General features: G+C 40.0%; 1 protein-coding gene across 1 annotated transcript in view; it reads left to right on the top strand.

Annotated features, from left to right (window-relative positions):
• VIP3 (Transducin/WD40 repeat-like superfamily protein) overlaps positions 1–18,247 on the top strand; it is a 39,927-nt gene extending 21,680 nt beyond the window's left edge. The window contains exon 3 of the mRNA XM_087696005.1: positions 17,367–18,247. Coding sequence (XP_087552131.1) covers positions 17,367–17,993 — 627 coding nt within the window. The 3' untranslated portion in view covers positions 17,994–18,247. The remainder of the gene's footprint in view (positions 1–17,366) is intronic.
• The last annotated feature ends 591 nt before the right edge of the window (positions 18,248–18,838 follow it).

Below are 18,838 nucleotides of genomic sequence, written 5' to 3'. Positions count from 1 at the left end.
CAATAGCTTGGATGCATGCTGAATACATCCGAGATCCATTGCATACGAGAGTTGTCCATAACTGGAGGAGTAGAAGTGCTACCTCCCCCTTGAGCATTAGGCAATACTCCAGACCCTTGCTTTGCTAAACCTGATAGAGCTCGACTAAAGTTAGCTCTAACTGAAAGGCATCTAGGTAAAGCTACAACAACTGAGACAACAACTGCGGATGGTCTGCCAAGTCATCCTCTTCCATCCTTTTGGCATACATTGGTGACTTATTCTGAAATTTCACTAAGTATTTCTTGGAAACTTTACCTTTGACCTTTCTTTCCTTATGTGCTAGAATATGCTCGGGTACCAAAATCTCTTCTAGCTCCTCAACCTCAAGCTGAATTTCAGTAGACATATCCTGTGACACATCACCATGAAAAGGCCTCAACAAACAAACATGAAAGGCATTGTGTATGTACCAATGTGGAGGTAATTTCAGCTGATATGTCACATCGCTGATCTTCTCCAACATCTAGAAGGCCCCATAGTATCTCATACTCAACTTCAGATACAATCTTTCTCTTCATTTTATCTTTTTCAACCTTGCCTTTTCAAAACGTAGGAATACATAATCACCTTCCGCAAACTGCAAAGCACATTTGTGGCAATTAGATGTCCTCTTTTGCTTTTCTTGTGATCTGTGAAGTGCATATTTTATCTTTGCATAGACTACATCCAAGTTTTCCACATAACAATCAACATCAAAGATCTTATCCTTAGTTTGCAGAATAGGTGGTACCTTCTTGCCACCCTTAACCACCTCAAATGGAGCTTTGCCCGTAGAACTATACACTGTGTTGTTGTAAGCAAACTCAACCAAGGGCAAATACTACTCCCACTGTGTCTTGAGGTTTGAAACATAGCACCTCAAAAGATCTATTAGTGTGGAATTTGCTTTCTCAGACTAACCATTTGTTTGCAGATGGAAGGATGATGAGAATTTCAGCGTGGTACCCATATTCTCAAACAACTCCTTTCAAAATAAACTGGTCATTCAGGGGTCTCGATCACTAATGATCGACTCTGGCATAACATGGTACTTAAAGATGTGTTGCAAAAACAATTGTGCCATATGATTAACTTTTATTTTCTTTCTCATCGGAATGAAATGGACTTGTTTGCTAAACTTGCAAATGATAGTCCATATCCCATCATTTCTTGTAGAGGTGAAAGCTAAAAAATAAAGTCCATTGCAATTCTTTGCTAAGGCCTATTTGGAATAGGCAAGGGTTGCAACAAACCCAGCATCTTTTGCCTATTATGCTTTATCTTCTGGCATATGATGCATGTCTTAACAAACTGTTCTACATCATGCCTCAACGTTGGCCAATAAAAGAAATGCTCCATTGCCTTGACCGTGGCATCAATACCTTTGTGTCCTGCAAATGGAGGAGCATGACTTTTAGTGATAACTCTAGGCCTTAATTGCTTTGTGACACACAATTGTCCATGCATCATCAAAGATCCATCTCTTAGTACAAAGTGTTTATGCCTTTGGCCATTGCAAAGCTGATTATAAACATTAGCAAAGTCCGAATCAGCAAACATATTGCTCTTTCATGGCATCCAACTTAGTGTGATAAACCATGTTGACGGTTGAAATTTGTGGCTTATGTGATAGTGCATTAGCCATAACATTCTTTTTACCATTAATATGTACAATTTGAAAATGAAACATAGAGGGAAAATTTGCCCATTTCATATGCTTCTTTGACAACTTTGTCTACGTTAGAAAGTATCTCAAAGTTTGATGATCTATTAACATTGTAAACTCAACCCCCAACAAATAATGTTTCCACGCAGACAGTGCATGAATTACAACCAATAGCTCTTTCTCACAGACTTGTAAATTCTTTTGTGTACCGTGGAGAATTCGGCTCTCATAAGCCACAACTCAGCCATCCTGCATAAGAACAACCCCAATGATCGGACAACACAAGCACATGATTTGAAGTTATCTTTTCCTTCAACTTTTCAAATATTGAAATTACTACTCTCCATCTAAATGGCACATCCTTTTTCTGCAAGGTATGCAATGGAGATGCAATTTTAGCAAACCCGCGTACATAACATAAACCTAAGAAGTTGTGGATCTCATGTACATTCCTCAAAGGTAGCCATGATCGTATTGCCTCAACCTTTGCAGGATCCATTTGAATATCATCAGCCAATACAATATGCTCCAAAAAGTGGATTCATGCAAGAAGAATTCACTTTTCTTATCATTGATAACCAGTCTATGCTCATGCAGTCCAAGTGTTTTCTATGCTCTATCTCGTTCTTTGAATAGACAATCATGTCATCAAGGAAAGTGGCTATAAATCCTCTATGTGGCTTGAAGATATGATCCATCCGATTAAAAGTGGCAGGAGCCTTCATAAGTTCAAAAGGCATAACAAGAAACTCATGCAATTCAAAAGATGTCCTAAAAGATGTCTTAGGCACATGTTCCGGTCTAATGCGTACCTGATGATACCCACTTTTCAAATTTATACGGCTAAATATGGCTGCCCCTTGCAATCTATCCATAACATCATTGATCCGAGGAATTGGAAAGCAATTCTTTATTGTGATATTGTTCAGAGCACGATAATCAATACACATATGCCATAAACCATCATTTTTTTGCACCAAAAGCATTGGAGAACAAAAAGTAGATGAGGTGGGCTGAATCAACTCTTTTTCTAACAGCTCATTTACTTGACTCATAATCTCTTCTTGTTGGGTCACACTGACTCTGAAGGGTGGCTTATTAGGTGGGCTACTTCCAGGGATAAGCTCTATGCCATGATATTCTGGCCTTTCAAGCGCTAGCTGCCTTGGAAGTGAGTGAGAGAAGCAATTAGCATACATTTTTGAAAATGACATGTGATCCTTCTCTAACTTAGACATGTTTCCAATACACTCACTATCATCTTTATCTTTAGTAAAAATCAAGTATGCTGAAAGATGATTTTTCATTACTTTAGAAATGACAGCTGTAGATACAACATGGACAAATTCACCTTTCAAGTTTACATCAAGTGTGAGTACCTTTCCCTTATGCTGAAAAGTAATCTTTTTTGCACGAGAATCAATCACTGCATGCATATGGTGACACCATGGCATACCGAGCAATACATCACAATCCTCAAGTGGAGCAAAGAAGAACTCTTCGCAGTCCCCATATCCTTATATATGCAATCGAAGCTTTCCGATGAGTGGTGTGACGGGGTTGTGCATGGCCTTTACATGCCATTCCAACTTTGCCCATAGGTCCCATCTCAACCTGCCTGATGCTTAGACAGGTGGCCATGTCAATAGAGATGAAGTTGGCTCATGCACCATTATCAAAGAAAATCAATGCATGTTGATCTTTAATTTTGCTCCATGCTGTGCACAACTCAGTAGCATTATCATTGGGTTGATCACTAACAATATCGGATACCAATTCCATTGATGTTTTGGGCTCCTTTCCTTTAGAATCTCCCTGATTTTCTGATTTTCTAGCTTGCTGCCTATTAAGACAGTCCCTTGCAATGTGACCCTCCTATTCACAAATAAAACATTTATTTGCAGCCATCAATTTTCTACGTTGTGCCAATGTTTTTGAGCCCTGTCTTTGTTGTTTTGGCCATTGTTTAGATTGTTTTTCAGATCTGTCCCTTTTCTTAGCCTTAAACAACTTTTTATTCGGCTTCACCCCACTCTCTAGGAAGCCTGAATCCTTCCCACGCAGCAAAGCATCAGCTGTAGCAGCAATCTCTATGAGCCAAGACATGCTAGACACGGTGGGTTTAATGCAAAAATCCGTGATTCCTTTGGATAGCCCACAAACATATTTTTCCACTTGCTCATGAAGGGGTAGGGGGCGATAAGAAGTAATAGGCAGCAATGCATCCCATAACTTCTTATTATATTCCTCCAAATTCTTACATTTCTTAGCATCCAACTTATTCCAAGCTATCATGATGTCCACCTCTAAGGTACTTGTCAACCAATTTGATGCAAACATTTGCTTGAATTGTACCCATGTTGATGGTGCTCTCCCTTGTATCAAAAGAGTGGACCACCATTGTAATGCATTCCCTTTTAAGAAAGTGGCTGCCTTTTGAATCTTTGAGAACTTTGTGAAGTTCCCCCCTGAATAGGCTGTATCAAATTGCTGAATGGAAGTCAAAGCTTTCAATCTATCTTTTTACACCACTGAAGGATTGAAACTTCACTGCTTTTCCACCCTTATCATAGTCTTTTGCTGCCCATTTGGGTGTCAAGTTGTCATACACTGGCTATTGCAAAAAGGGTGCATTTGCTGAATTTACATCAAAACCAATGCTAAATGGAGCATTTGCATGACCAACATTCATTCCTTGAGCCCCATAAGCATTCGGGGGTGTAGATGCAGTACCAAACATGCTACTTTGTGCTCCAGGCATCAAGCCAATGTTGCCATACATAGGGTTTTGCATATTTTCAGCCATACTCGAATACATTGGGCCTTACACACCATGCATTGGTTGCTGCATACTATAGGGATTTGTGCCATACATTCCCCTGTGTGGTCCTTGTCCAAGGATAGGATGAAAAATTGTGCTTCCACCAAAATATCTTGGTTGCCCCATCATAGCATGCATGCGTGGCTGTCCAAAATCCATTGGATTGGCACTTTTGTGATGGCCTTGCATTTGTATTCCTTGCCTCGTAGGTACCAACTGTTGTATTTCATTATCATCTTTGGGAGCTTCAAACGAAGGGTTTGGCATTATCTTCGTCATCTTGCTGTCCCGAAGGTGTAAAATACGTCTGAAACCAAGCTTTCTCCTCGGATTGGGTGGTAAATAACCTAATTAAGTACTATTTACAGCAATTAACAAATTCACAAAACTGAAATGCACACTTTACCATATAATCTCGAACATTGGACACCTTGTTGGCTCCAAAACTAGCGCCCCTTTCGGTATTCCAACTTCCCTTGCTGTCCAAAATGACCAGCAAGTTTGCAATCTGATTTGCCCCTTGATTCGGGCAGTCAATTGGCCTTCACCCACTTTGATGGAGATGGAAAATGCCCCAAATCATTGATTTGCTGGCCCCTCCACTTGAATTTGACTAAAAAGAGCTTTAGCCTTGTTGAATCCAAGTCTTGGAGCTTCCAATTTTTGGCATCGCTAAATCCTAATATTTGTTGCAAATTAGGGTTTACAATAGAGAAATTTGAAATTTCTGAGTCTCTGGTGATCTCAATGCTGTAATCTTTGAAGCAATGTTATAGACAAGCTGGGAGATAAGAGAGAATGTTGAGCAGAGAGAAAATTCAGGCTTTCTTCGCGAAGAACTGAAGAAAATCTGCCATTTATTACTGCTGCACTATCTCAACAGCTTGTAGATGCAAAGAACTGAAGAAAATCAGTCATTTATTATTGTTGCTTTATCTCAATAGTGCGTAGATGCTGTCACTCGCTATTGATTGGTCTTCTCTTGCCCTTGGTTGCCTCAGGTCCTCCAACGGCTGCAAATTAGACGAGCAACGTCTCCTCCCTCTCTCTTGAAGGCTGAATCCACTCAAATGCCTCTCTCCAGTCTCTAAAGACGTTTTTTAGGCTTGCATGGGCATTTTTGAAGTGACAGCCTTCTCAAATGGTTTTTCCAGCATTATCCATGATTAAATATTAATTTTTATTTTTAAATACTGAAAATTAATTTAATAATTATTTCAGTGCCTCGAAAAATAATTAGACTGGCCAATAATTGAATTGGCTAGGCAACTTCCATTCCCGAGTATCTTTGTGCCATCTTTGATGATCAAATTGGCGTAAGGTAGCATTAAAACGCCAGTTCTGTAGTTTCACCAATTGACAGTTATGGCTAAATGAATGACGTAGGGCAACAACTAGCACTAGATACCACCAAGTACATGTGCAACATAACTTACCACAACTTTTGCCTTTGATATTTCGTGATTTCCTTGGGTCCTTGGCTCACAAATTTACTCTAATCTCAATTACACCTGACATGTGCAACATTCACTTAATCATGTGGTTAAAAATTAATCCACATGTTAAGTGAGGTTTTGAAAATACATGTCCTTGTGATTGTTGCTCTGATACCAAGTGTTATGGACCTTCAAGTCATAACCTGTCATGAGGCGGAGTGACACACAAGATATATCAATAAGAAATCTTTGTATTCATGATATCGAAAGATACAATATTAAGGCACATCTTAGGACTACACCCTCGTGATGCTGCATATATGAGGGTTTGCCATTGAGTATAGGGAATCAAATGTAGAGAGAAAACCAAGCAGAGCTCAGAGTCACTACTACTCTCTATATAGGTGTTTTGGTTCCAATGCCATTGTATAGCTACAAAGCCCATTCCTTTATATCTCTTCCCTTCCCCTCCCCCTCCAAAAAAGGGGGAAAAAAAAAGTTCAATGTGATTAAATCCCACCTTTGTAGGGCTTGGTAGGCCATTGGGTAGCCAACGAGCACCTTTTGTTTGATGCCCTTTTCTCTTTGGGGTGACTTCTTGACTCCCTTGGTAGGATAACCATTGCCTTTGTAGTCTTGGTCGGTCACTGGGTAGCCGACGTCCACCCTTTGTCCAATGCCTTACCTACTTTGAAGTGGAATGCCTTGAGGATACATTGTTGGCCTTTCCTTTTAGACTTAGTTTTGGAGCTAAGAGGAGGTGTTGAGCTAAAATACGCTTTATCGTTGATTGACATTTTTAAACAGCCATAAAACACGTTTAATTAATGAAAAACACAAATTTGATACGTGGTTTGAGAGAGTTTCAGTGGCCTCCCAAAGCCCTAATTTTTTGGGGCATAGTTCAATATCTATAAATAGACAGGTTGCCCACCATTAAGCCTTATCCTTTTGTGTAGGTTTCTCACTCTACTGTATAGATTTCAGCCATGAGCCATCTATCGTTGTCGGAGGGGTTTTTGTCAAAAGGTTGAATCCACCGGGGATCAGAAGTAGAAGTAGAGATAGGAGATGGAAGAGAAGATAGAGAATACCCAAGTGGTAAACACTACAAAGACAAATCACAATGAATTGAATCAATATATATTGAAAGAACCTGGAATCTTCGCACTACTCAGAAGCAATCTCCAGGCATTAGATCTCCTAGAGCTTCTTCGTAGAACAAAACGTGCATAAAAATTACAGCTCCTTCTCTGTTGCTCGGAACCCAAATTTGATGGCTCCGTTGGCTCCGAAAGGGGGGTAAAACCCTAGAACGCTTGGTCACGGATCTCCCAGATCACTCCTTCTTCTTTCAGTTCAATTTGCAGTTTTCAGCCTGTTTACAGCGATCGCGATGCGCGCAATTTTGTCAATCTGTCCCTCTTGTGAAAATTCTCTAATTGGCTGAAAAAGCAACTAGCTTTTTGCATGCCATCCTAATCTAGAAGCTTATTTTTTAACTTTTTCGGATTTTTATAATAAATAATATAAAAAATAGGCTAAAATTATACAAAAATCTAGTATTTTCGGATAATCCATGCAACTCACATTAGTACTAATAGTTCAGATCACATTGACTCTCTATATCAATAAAGAAGTCGGATGATGATGCATTCCATACTTTTTCACACTGTGTCCTCATAACATCACGACATCCATCCCCTCTGAACCTGCACATCCTCCGGTATGTGCCAAAATCCTAGTTGTCACCGGATTCTGAGTCCTCCTCATCCTCTGCAACCATATCCTTTACATCTTCATCTTTCATATCTTCCTGGCTAGCCCTTGTATCAGGACCACTATTTTCTTCCAATTCTGGCAACTCATAGGTAGTAGATTCCCGCCTTTTGAATAATTTGATTCTTTTCCCCGGAGGCTCAAAGTTTAAGGTCTCTCTCTCTCTCTCTCTCTCTCTCTCTGTGAAGCTCTCTCTCTCATTGCTAAAGGTGAAAATGAGCTTCCCCCTTGCCCTCTGGGGCGTTAAACCCTTGTTTCGCTCAGTCTTGACCTTTTGAATCCCCCTTGTGGTATTAACACATTCAAGCGCTCATTTTTTTCATTTTTTCCCCTTGTTTGTGCCCTGTTTGGGCTTGTTTTACACAAGTAACCCTAAAGCAATTTGTTTCAATTTCTTGATCCTATCCTACTCTAAATGCAACAAAAATCAAAACCCAAATATTGAAATGATTGGAGCAATCATGGCCACTCCTTTACCTTCTCTCCACATGCTTTTGCCAATGCCTTCACAATAGGTGGGTGACCTCTTTCACTTTTTCCATTTCCTTCAGGGTTATAGGTTGAAGTTAAAGCAAGCTTTATCCTAACCGTGCAAAGAAATCATGAGCTTCATTTGCATCCAACTCACCCCTATTTGCTGTAATTTTTCTTACACAGCCATACCGACAAAAGATCTCTTCTAAGAGAAAAGTACACACAGTATTTGTTGTCTTAGTATGTAAAGCTTTCCCTTCTACTTGATTAGTCAAGTCTTCGCGAGCAAGCACAAGATATCTCATTTGCCAAAGACCTGTAGGCATTGTGACCAAATCCACCACCCACTAAAAATGAAGAGACAATGGATATGTGGGTTGCAATCCATCTCGATGTCTCACAGATGAATACATTTGACATGTCGTACATGTTTCCACAAAGTGAGCAACATCCTTATACATATCCTGCTACCAATATCTTTCTTTGATCTTTGTAAAAGTATCCCAAACACCTCTATGACCGGCCCACAAGCTTCCCAAAACTCGCAATGGCATACCCTGTTTCTTTTTAGCATGTTTCCATAATTATCCATCTTTAAAAAAAAACCCATACGCTTTCCTCTTGATTTTCTTAAACTCCTTATCTGACCATTCATCTCTCTTTGTTAATGTACTGAGGTATTGACCAATTCTCAGCCACTCTCCTGTACATTTGTCTTCTAGAAACACTTCTACACAAGATACAAAACATCTAAAGTGTCTTCTCTTTGTTGTCCAAGCTTTTGTTAATGCTGTAGCAACACCTTGCATTGCTAAATTTACTCTTGCAACATCATTTTCAGCCATAAGAAAGTCATCTTGTTCCTCCTCATCCATCATCCCATCTTCATTCTCATAACATGCTCGAGATAACATGTCTGCCACTGGGTTATCTCTTCCTGCAATCTGCTGAAATTTAGGGTTCAAAGATTTGATATATGCAATCCACCGGAGCATAGCAATGTCCGGAGTAGCACAACTAGTAATCATACCCAATACCGGCAAACAATCGGTCTCAATGACTACATGAGCACCCATAAAATACTCCTTATCACATTTAAGGGCTGTCACAATTCCCCCTAATTCTCTTTTAACCTGTGGATATCTTCTCTGTCGTTCACTCAATACTTTAGCACCAAAGCGAATTGCATATCTTTGTCCTTCCTTATCATCTTGCCCAATTGCCCATCCAATCTCGATTGGGCTTGTATCAACAGTAATAATGATAGGCTTTCCATGTGAATAGTCAGTCTTTCTCAATGTAGGAGCAGATTTTAAGAGTTGCTTCAATTTCTTCATTGCTTTCTGATGCTTCATTTCCCAATGAAATTTCTGACCTTTCCTTAGAAGCTGATAAAGAGCATCAGCTACATGTGCAAAGTGAGGAATCCATATCAAATAGAACACACATGCACCTAAGAATCTATGCATCTCTGATACATTCGTGCATACATCTTGCATTCTATCAATTCCATCTATTTTTGCTGGTGATGGCCTTCGTCCATAAGGCCCACACATATGCCCAACAATCAAAACCTCTTCAACTCCAGAGACAGACTTTTGTCCAGAAAGAGTTAAATGCACCTCTTTTAGACGTGTCAAAATCCTCTCATAATCCATAATATGGTTTGCAACAAACTGTCTGCATCCATGAGCATCCATCTCTTCATTCTTTTCATCCACTGCACACCCTTTGATTGGAACATCATCCAAGAAGGGCATAGTCAATTGTGGTATAAAATTCCCGAGTACCCTATTCATAGCATTTGTCATATGTGCCACTGAGTTTGTTGCACCTTGTGGGAGAGTACACATTCGTACTAACCCCAAAGGAGTCTTCATGGTTGTGATATCCCTGCTTTCAATTGCAAGCTGAAACCGATCATAACCTGAGTAAAGATTACCCAAAGAATAGATCGCTCTGCTTGCAAAAGCCTCTGCAAATTCATCAACCACAGGGCCTGCACCCACATTTCTTATGGTCACTTTATTGACCGGTTGCATGTCTTGAATAAATCTCAAAGCCCCATTCTTTTTGGGCACAGTAAACCAATGATTTGAGTACAGGGCTGAAGAAGGCTCCAAGATCTTCATGTGAATCTTTTCATTTAGCAAATCCATCAGCTTTGGCAAGTAAGCTTTAGGCACTGGAATAGGCCTCAAGTTCCTATGGCACAGTAAATATGACCATAGGAGAGACAACATTTGGATCCACACAACCTATTTCACTTGGCTGAAATGCAAATGCCTTCCCACGTCTAGCCAACATCCGCATAAAACAGTCTCTCTCAGCAGGCAAAAGAAACCCTTCTGCACCAACTTTCAATTCGTGTAATGTTTCAGATGTAAACTGATGATCTATATCTTTAGGATCCCGTAAGCTTGGTTGCCTTGACACTTTTTCATACATACCCTCACTCTCTGGTGGAAGTGGCAAAGCAATTGGTTTCACCTTTTTGTCAACTGTCTTATACTTTGTCTCCATAAGTGCTTCAGCCCATTGTAATCCTTCCTGCTGAGCAAACAATGCTATAACATCATACATATCCAAAGAACATACTGACAACACTGTTTTCAGCCTCATTTTCTGTATGTATAGTTGCTGAAATTTCAGCCATAGTGTCAGTAATATTCAGCCCATAAAAGATGCCTGAAATGCCATCATTTTTAGCTAACAACCCCAATGCTCTCAGTTTCTTAGTAGCCCATTTCATAGATATGCGTTCAGCCCTACACATAGCTTCCATAGGCTTAAACCAACATGAACTGTTTGTTGTAAACTGAGAATTACCAATAGTAAATACATGCTTCATTTTATCAAGAGCCGAGTACACCCAGTGAATAGCACTATTGTAGCCCCGCATTACAGCAGTGTTTAATGAAAATCCAAGTCTTTGAATTCCCTTGCATTTGGAACCAAAGGAGACTCTCGAAGCGTATCCCGATTTCTAGGATGATTAACACAAACAGTAAGAAATTGGACTGCTTTTCTCCCATCCTTGCTTTTGACTCTTGCATAAGCAGAACCATCATCAAGCACACACCTGTAATATAGGCATGTCCCAAAATCACTGCATATGAGGAATTATATTGCACAAAGAAGTGTTGCTCTTCCTGTACATCACCAATCGTTACTTTTACATTAGGACATGCAGTATAGAGCTTCTTTGAAGAATTATTTGCAGCCTTTCATTCACCAACCATGATCAGTGTCTACAGGCCATGCACCATTTTCATACAACCCTCGCTCAATGAGATTTATCTCAGACACATGGTCAAGTAAAGCAACACAAGGAGTTTCACATTCCCCTATTTTCACTATCATTTCCGTGGTAGCTCTAGCCCAATGATTTCTTGTATAGTGACTTCGAGGAATAAATCCTAGAGTCTCTTCTTCATATTGCTGCATTTGCCTTACTCCACCATGCATATTGCTACAAGACAATGCATTTTCAGCCACTTTCTTCTCTTTTCCACATGCTGTCCATTGATTAGTAGCATCTTGCATAGACAATCCTGTACTTACTTCATACTCATATTCAGCCCGAATACCCAACAAACGAGTTTTCTCTTCAAATTGCAGCAATGCACTAGTGGTATCACCAAGAAACTGACACTTCCTTTTAATTATGTCAATGATCTCATCATGAAATTCTCACTTGGCAATGCCAAGTACCTCTCCCAAGGTAAATTCCACTCGCAACTTATATCCTGGCTGCTTGCCCTTCTTTTTGCCCTCTTGTTTGTTATCTTGTTTTTGCTCTTTACTGACCTCTTCCATAACATGCTCGAGAGGTGGCTGATTTGCAGCTTTAGGTTGATCCACACTTCTTGTTGTCATTCTTTTAGATGTCCCTGCAATATCTTCATCTCTTTTTCGTTTTTCTTTCATAAGTACTCCGTGTTTTGTACCTTTGCTAAATATGCATACACTGAATATGCATCTACCGGTGATTCCCAACCAGTTATGCCGCGAATGTCTTGCCCTACATGAGACATTTCACTATCAGTGACCTTTCTCTTTTCAGCTGTATGTAAAGCATGTGTCCATATTTCAGCCTTTGGACCAACCATCACTTGGCCATGCATTCTATCCAACTGTAGACCAAAAGTAGAAACATGTACTGCCGCATAAGCATTTCGGACAGCCAAGTCTTCCAACAACTTCTGCATATCTCCCTTTCCAAAATTCAAAGCAAGAGGCAATCCTATTTCTTGTGCATGGATCTTGCCATCTTTCCAAAAGATAAGCTATCGTGCCAAGGTCTCCTGATAGGCAGTACAATCCCTTCTCTCATGTTGCAAACTGTCACACCACATACATCTTTTTTCAGGCTTAGGGGTTGCTGCTTGCCGTCCCCTTTTCTCTTGTCCTTTTTTCGTCAAATTTTGCAACCTTCAATTGAAGATCCCGCAGGCCTTTGACCAATTCATCTAAGACATCTTCCCTAACAGAGGGAACAATAGCAGGTACAACCATAGGGTTAGTCACAGAGGTAGGTGGCTTACTGGATACATCAACTATCTTGCCCGTAATAGTGGGCAACCTAGAGGCATGCAATCTTTCTCTTCTTCTATGCTTCTTCACAAGTGCAGTAACAACTTTCTTCACATGTCTCCACTCTGTTTTCAAACCTGTCTCTGTAATCTGATCCTCCAGCAAATCATCAAGCTTCTCTTGAAGCTCAGGATCAGCTGCCTGTAGAAACAATTCAATTTTCTGACTTGCAAGAGCTTGCTCTTCTGCAAGATCCAACTGCTCAAATCGACTTTCAAATTCTCTTAACAATTCCGTAGTCACAAGACCCTTATTGGGTTGTAAAACCCACTCTTGAAAAGTCTTGCGCGTAATCAAACTGGTGTCCTCAATGTAAAATTCTTCCCTGAGTGTCTTCTTGAAGGCCACCCAGTCTGCATCTTGCAAGTATAATTCAGTAATCCGTGCTTTCAGTTCATGAACAGTAACACGTACAAAATACCGGCTCTATACAGATTGAGCCACCCCAAAGAATTCCATCTTCTGAGCATAGGTATATACATATATAGATACATTCCTGCCATTGAATAACTTCATCTCACGCTCAACTGCTTGCAAAGCATTCATTATAACACTTTCTGTTTGAGCTGAAGCTTGCATCACCTGTTATTGTTGTTGTACCTACATTAGCATATTCATATTTTGCACCAACTTTTGCAAAACATCACTGGAGAATGTATTCGAAGGTTCTCCCATCTTGTCTTTCCTTCTTCTGACGACCTTTCACGTCGGGTTCACCAATGTCGGAGGGGTTTTTGTCGAAAGGTCGAATCCACCGGGGATCAGAAGTAGAAGGAAGTAGAGATAGGAGATGGAAGAGAAGATAGAGAATACCCAAGTGGTAAACACTACAAAGACAAATCACAATGAATTGAATCAATATGTATTGAAAGAACCTGGAATCTTCGCACTACTCAGAAGCAATCTCCAGGCATTAGATCTCCTAGAGCTTCTTCGTAGAACAAAACGTGCATAAAAATTACAGCTCCTTCTCTGTTGCTCGGAACCCAAATCTGATGGCTCCGTTGGCTCCGAAAGGGGGGGTAAAGCCCAAGGATGCCTGGTTACAGATCTTCCAGATCACTTCTTCTTTTTCTTTCAGTTCAGTCTGCAGTTTTCAGCCTGAAGTGCCCGATTTCGTCAATCTGTCCCTCTTGTGAAAATCCCCTAATTGGCTGAAAAAGTAACTAGCTTTTTGCATGCCATCCTAATCTAGAAGCTTTTTTTCTAACTTTTTCGGTTTTTCACAATAAATAATATAAAAAATAGTCTAAAATTATCCAAAAATCTAGTATTTTTGGATAATCCATGCAACTCACACTAGTACTAATGGCTCAGATCACATTGACTCTCTAGATCAATAAAGAAGTCGACTGATGATGCATTTCATACTTTTTCATACTGTGTTCTCATAATATTACGACACCATCTACTGTCCAATCATGACCGACTGCAGTCCATCATTTTCTAGCATTAGGCGGCCTATTTTCAACCATTGTCCTATTGTTTGGAGGTCTCCATCTACTACGTCATTAGAGCACCTGATTAGCTTGCGTTTTTAGTGTTTGGTGCCAAGCGACAGGTTGCTGCTATCTCTCCCACCAGGCGATTACTATAGTACTTGCGTTTTTGCTATCTAGCAGGCTATCTATGCCAATAAACACCTCTCTTGTGGTTGCCCTAGTTCCGTGACACTCTAGTCATTAGCGTTTGGTATTTCTTGCACTTCGACACTCTAACTGGTGGTCATAACACTCGGGATCCATCTTCGGTGGATGTCACTCTTCGACACTGCATTGCTCTGGCCTTGGGCATTCTGTACACTCACACATTCATTTACGTTGAGAGTTTCTTCTCTCTGTGTTTATCTTTGTGTTGAGTTTTGAGTTTTTGTGTTTTGCATCTAGGGTTTGAGTTTTGCTTATCTCTGTCTGAGTCTTTGTGTTTCAGTCTTGGTTGTACATGCTGTGTTTCCAAGATATGTATATCTTCACATCCAAGACATAGAAAAGTCTAAAAAAGAGGGCAAATGTCATTATTGCAAGAAGCCTGATCACTATATTGATGAATACAAGAAGAGATTTGGCCAAAGAGGACTTTGGTTGGTTGTTCAAGAGACATTGGCTAGCAAACCTAGTGATGGTGATGCTTCAATTAACTTTGTGGAGGAAGAAAATGCATTTCTCACATGCAACTTTGATTCTTTGATGGCCGATTCAGCATTTAATGTTGATGTAGCACACATGGTATTTTGATAGTAGGGCGTCAAAGCATATCACTTCCAGAAAGTGATTGTTTACCGTTTTGCATTTAGCCCTTGTTAGGAAGCGTGTTACATGTTCAACAATAGCAGTTATGATGTATGTGGCATTGGTACAGTCACTATTATTGTTGCAGATTGTTCTGATTTCATGCTTCTTGGTGTTTGTATCTAGCATCACAAAGAACTTGTTGTCTATTTTTGCTTTTAATAAGCATGGCTTTTAGGTCATTTTCATACCATTCGAAGCTTGGCATGGCACGAAACCCAAAGTTGACTACTTTTGGATGTTTGGATGTATAGATTATGTATATGTTTTGAAAGAGCTTCTTGGAAAGCTTAATGACAAGGTTGCAAAATGCATATTTATTGGCTACAGTTCGGAGAGCAAGGGTTATTGCTTGTATGACCCATGCATGAAGAAAGTTTTTGTCAGTAGGGATGTCCTATTTGTTGAAAATGCTGCATTTTCACTTGGTTAGTTTCAAATGCTAGCTGCCCATGACATTGGTGTTGTCTTTGAGGGTCTTTTGCCACTTTCTTTGGAGTGTGTGTCTACTGTAAATGGTAGGATAGACATAATATAACAAGTTGTTGTTGAACCATATGCTCTTGAATAGTAGGGTTTTGATGATGATTTGCCACATGCAGTGGAAGATGCAGTACAACATGAAAGGGTTGCGTAAATGCAACCAAAACAGTCCCGAGATGGTTGTTATGTACTCTCTAGGAGAGTAAAATGGACACTCTCTTATCTCAATGCACTCCAAGGGTTGCTAGACATGCAACACAAGATGTGGGGGCGGGGGGAGGGGCACATTTGGCTAATTTTATGGAAGTAGATGATTGTGATGATCATGTATTTATGAGCTCATTGTTGGATGATGATGAGCCTACTTCCTTGGATGAAGCTTAGCAAGATGTACATTGGATGTAGGCCATGTAGGATGAGTTAGATTCTATTGCCACTAACTCGACATGGGATCTTGTGGATTTACCACTTGGTAAGAAGGCCATTGGCACAAAGTGGGTTTTAAACTCAAACACAGGGCTGATGGCACTATTAACAGGTACAAAGCACGGTTGGTAGGAAAAGGCTATGCGTAGAAGAAGGGTATAGATTATGAGGAAACTTTTGCTCCTACATCTCATAGGAGTACGATGAGACATATAATTGCTATGGCTGCAAATTATGGTTGGAAAGTATACCAATTGGACATTAAGATAACATTTTTGAATGGAAATTTGCATGAGGATGCTTATGTGTCACAACCTCTAGGTTTGGTTAGGGGAAAAGAGCACATGGTATGCAAGTTGTATAAAGCTCTCTATGGTCTCAAAACTAGAAAAAATACCAAATTATTTACTTTTCATGGTATGGAATCAAAACAAGCTTTGAAGTTTCAAAATTAATTCGGCTAAGCCCATGCTCAAATGCATTTACTTCAAGCTCACTTAATCTAGTGTAATGGGAGATTGAATGAGCAAGAATCTCAAATTTTTGTTATATATTATAAGGCTCCTCGTGCATGGTATTCTAAAGTTAATGCTTATTTGGCCAACAAAGGGTTAAAAAATAGTCCAATTGTTCCCACTCTATACATTAAGAGTGAAGAGGGAGACTTGCTGATTATCATTCTTTATGAAGAGGGAGACTTGCTGATTATGAAGAGGGATTAGTAGCACAATTGGCAACACTAATGTCACAAGGCTAGCGTCCCATAGGACCAGCTTACACCATCTTGACACAATGGTCATTGGGCCTAAAGTTGCAGTGTAGTGATCACACTCCATGTCACACTTCCGGGCATCAATTTTGCAAGCGACTTCATGGGATGTCCAATAATGTAACACTAGTGGACTGGTGCTACCACCAAGTTTTCTTCCAGCTTATAGAAGGAGCTCCTGACTGGCATTTCACTTGACCCCAGTAGCTATTTGTAGCTGTTCCCAGTTAATAGTCATTGAGAACTGTCATGATTGATGGTCTCTTGAGAAAAATGTCCCGTGCATAATACGCACATATACTGTCTTGCTAACCTTCAATCTCTGACTTCTGATAGCAACCAAAGGTCCCTTCATAATTCACACATACTCTGTGTTAGCTGGAAATTTTCTGGTGACATGGTGAAAAAGATAGATATTGTGCATATGCTGTTGATTATATTTATCATTTAGTCTTGCTTCTTAATCATCTACACTGGCTTTTGTAAAGCCTCAGAGCATGTTAGGTTTTCTGTTAGTCTGCATGGTATAGTTAAATATTTAGGTGTGCTACTTATACATGTGGTTTGTATTGTTGCACTCTGCAATGATAACCTTCTATTCTTGTAGGGATCAATTCTTGCAGTAGCAGGTGGAGGAAGCTCTTCTGTTAAGCTTTGGAACACGACCACCTGGCAAATGGAGTCGAGTCTGTCTGTTTTGAAGAGTGATGCCAGTGTAAAAGGGCCAGACAAGAATGCTGGAAAATTTGCTCTAGCTGTAGCATGGAGTATGGATGGAAACTTGGTGGCTTGCAGTACTATGGATGGTACTGTTGCAATTTTTGATGTGAGTCGAGGTAAGCTGCTTCATTATCTTGAGGGTCACAATATGCCAGTGAGATCACTGGTTTTCTCTTCTGTTAGTCCTTCAGTGCTTTTTACAGCCTCAGATGATAAGCATGTGCGGATGTATGATGCAAAAAACAACAGCATTATTTCTGCCATGTCTGGACATGCTAGCTGGGTTCTTAGTGTGGATGTTAGTCCAGATGGTTCAGCTTTGGTCACAGGCTCCAGTGATCGGACTGTTCGTTTGTGGGATCTGACAATGAGAGCTTCTGTTCAGACTGTAACAGATCATACTGACCAGGTTTGGGGGGTGGCTTTCAGGCCTCCAGGGGGGGAAGGGGTTAGAGCAGGTAGGTTGGCTTCTGTTTCTGATGACAAAAGTATTAACTTGTATGATTATTCATAGTGTCAGACTGCAGCTTGGTCTTTAGCAACCATGACCTGGAAACGTAAAAAGTTTTGGAGCTCCTGTCTGATCTTTGTATTTGCACATGATTTCATACTCATTCAAAATGCTTTAGTAAACCTAAGTAGGAAATTACCACTTCAAAAAGGCTCCCTTTACCTAGTTGTAATGACTTTTTGGATTGGTACAATCTTAGTGATATTTCCTGAGAGCTTGTTATTTCTCCATCTAACATGCAGTTCTATTATTGCTTTCTTCTGTTGCTTGAGCTGAAAATAGCCAACATGCAGTTTATATATGCACCTGACAACCAGTTTTTCTCTGTTTAAGCTGGATTTTAAGTCTATGTCACTTATATTGGAGATATTCTGGCAATATCAAGCACCATAACCAAGCCAAAAGCCCTCTTGAAGGGGAAAGGTGCGTATGCTAAAGACGCATCTTGCTGGGAGTGTTCCAAGTAATTTGATTCGTGCAAGAGCACACTATGGTAACTTGAGCGAAGGGTTCCAATTTACTTTTGCAGGTGGACTGGTACATACATTTCTGCTTAAATCTGATCATAATTAAGGGTGCTAATTTAAAATTGAAGGTGGACTGGCACATACATTTCTGCTTAAGTCTGATCATAATCATATACGTGTGATTTGTGCATTCATGCGTACTTACATCTGATCCTCGTAATATGTATGCAATGCTGTGGAATATTAAACATCAAGTCACAAATTTTTCATAACTTTGTCATCATGCCATTAATTTTTGTACTAATTAGCTACACAAAGTTGCAATGCTCCTGCACTCCTATCATTTTATTTGTTTCCCTGTCCATTATCAAGGCACCCTTT

This window comes from Lygodium microphyllum, chromosome 16 (assembly GCF_053477565.2).
Source record: "Lygodium microphyllum isolate KBCC chromosome 16, Lygodium_microphyllum_v1.1.10, whole genome shotgun sequence".
Classification (NCBI taxonomy): Eukaryota; Viridiplantae; Streptophyta; class Polypodiopsida; order Schizaeales; family Lygodiaceae; genus Lygodium; species Lygodium microphyllum.
This window is presented reverse-complemented; position numbering and strand designations above follow the sequence as displayed.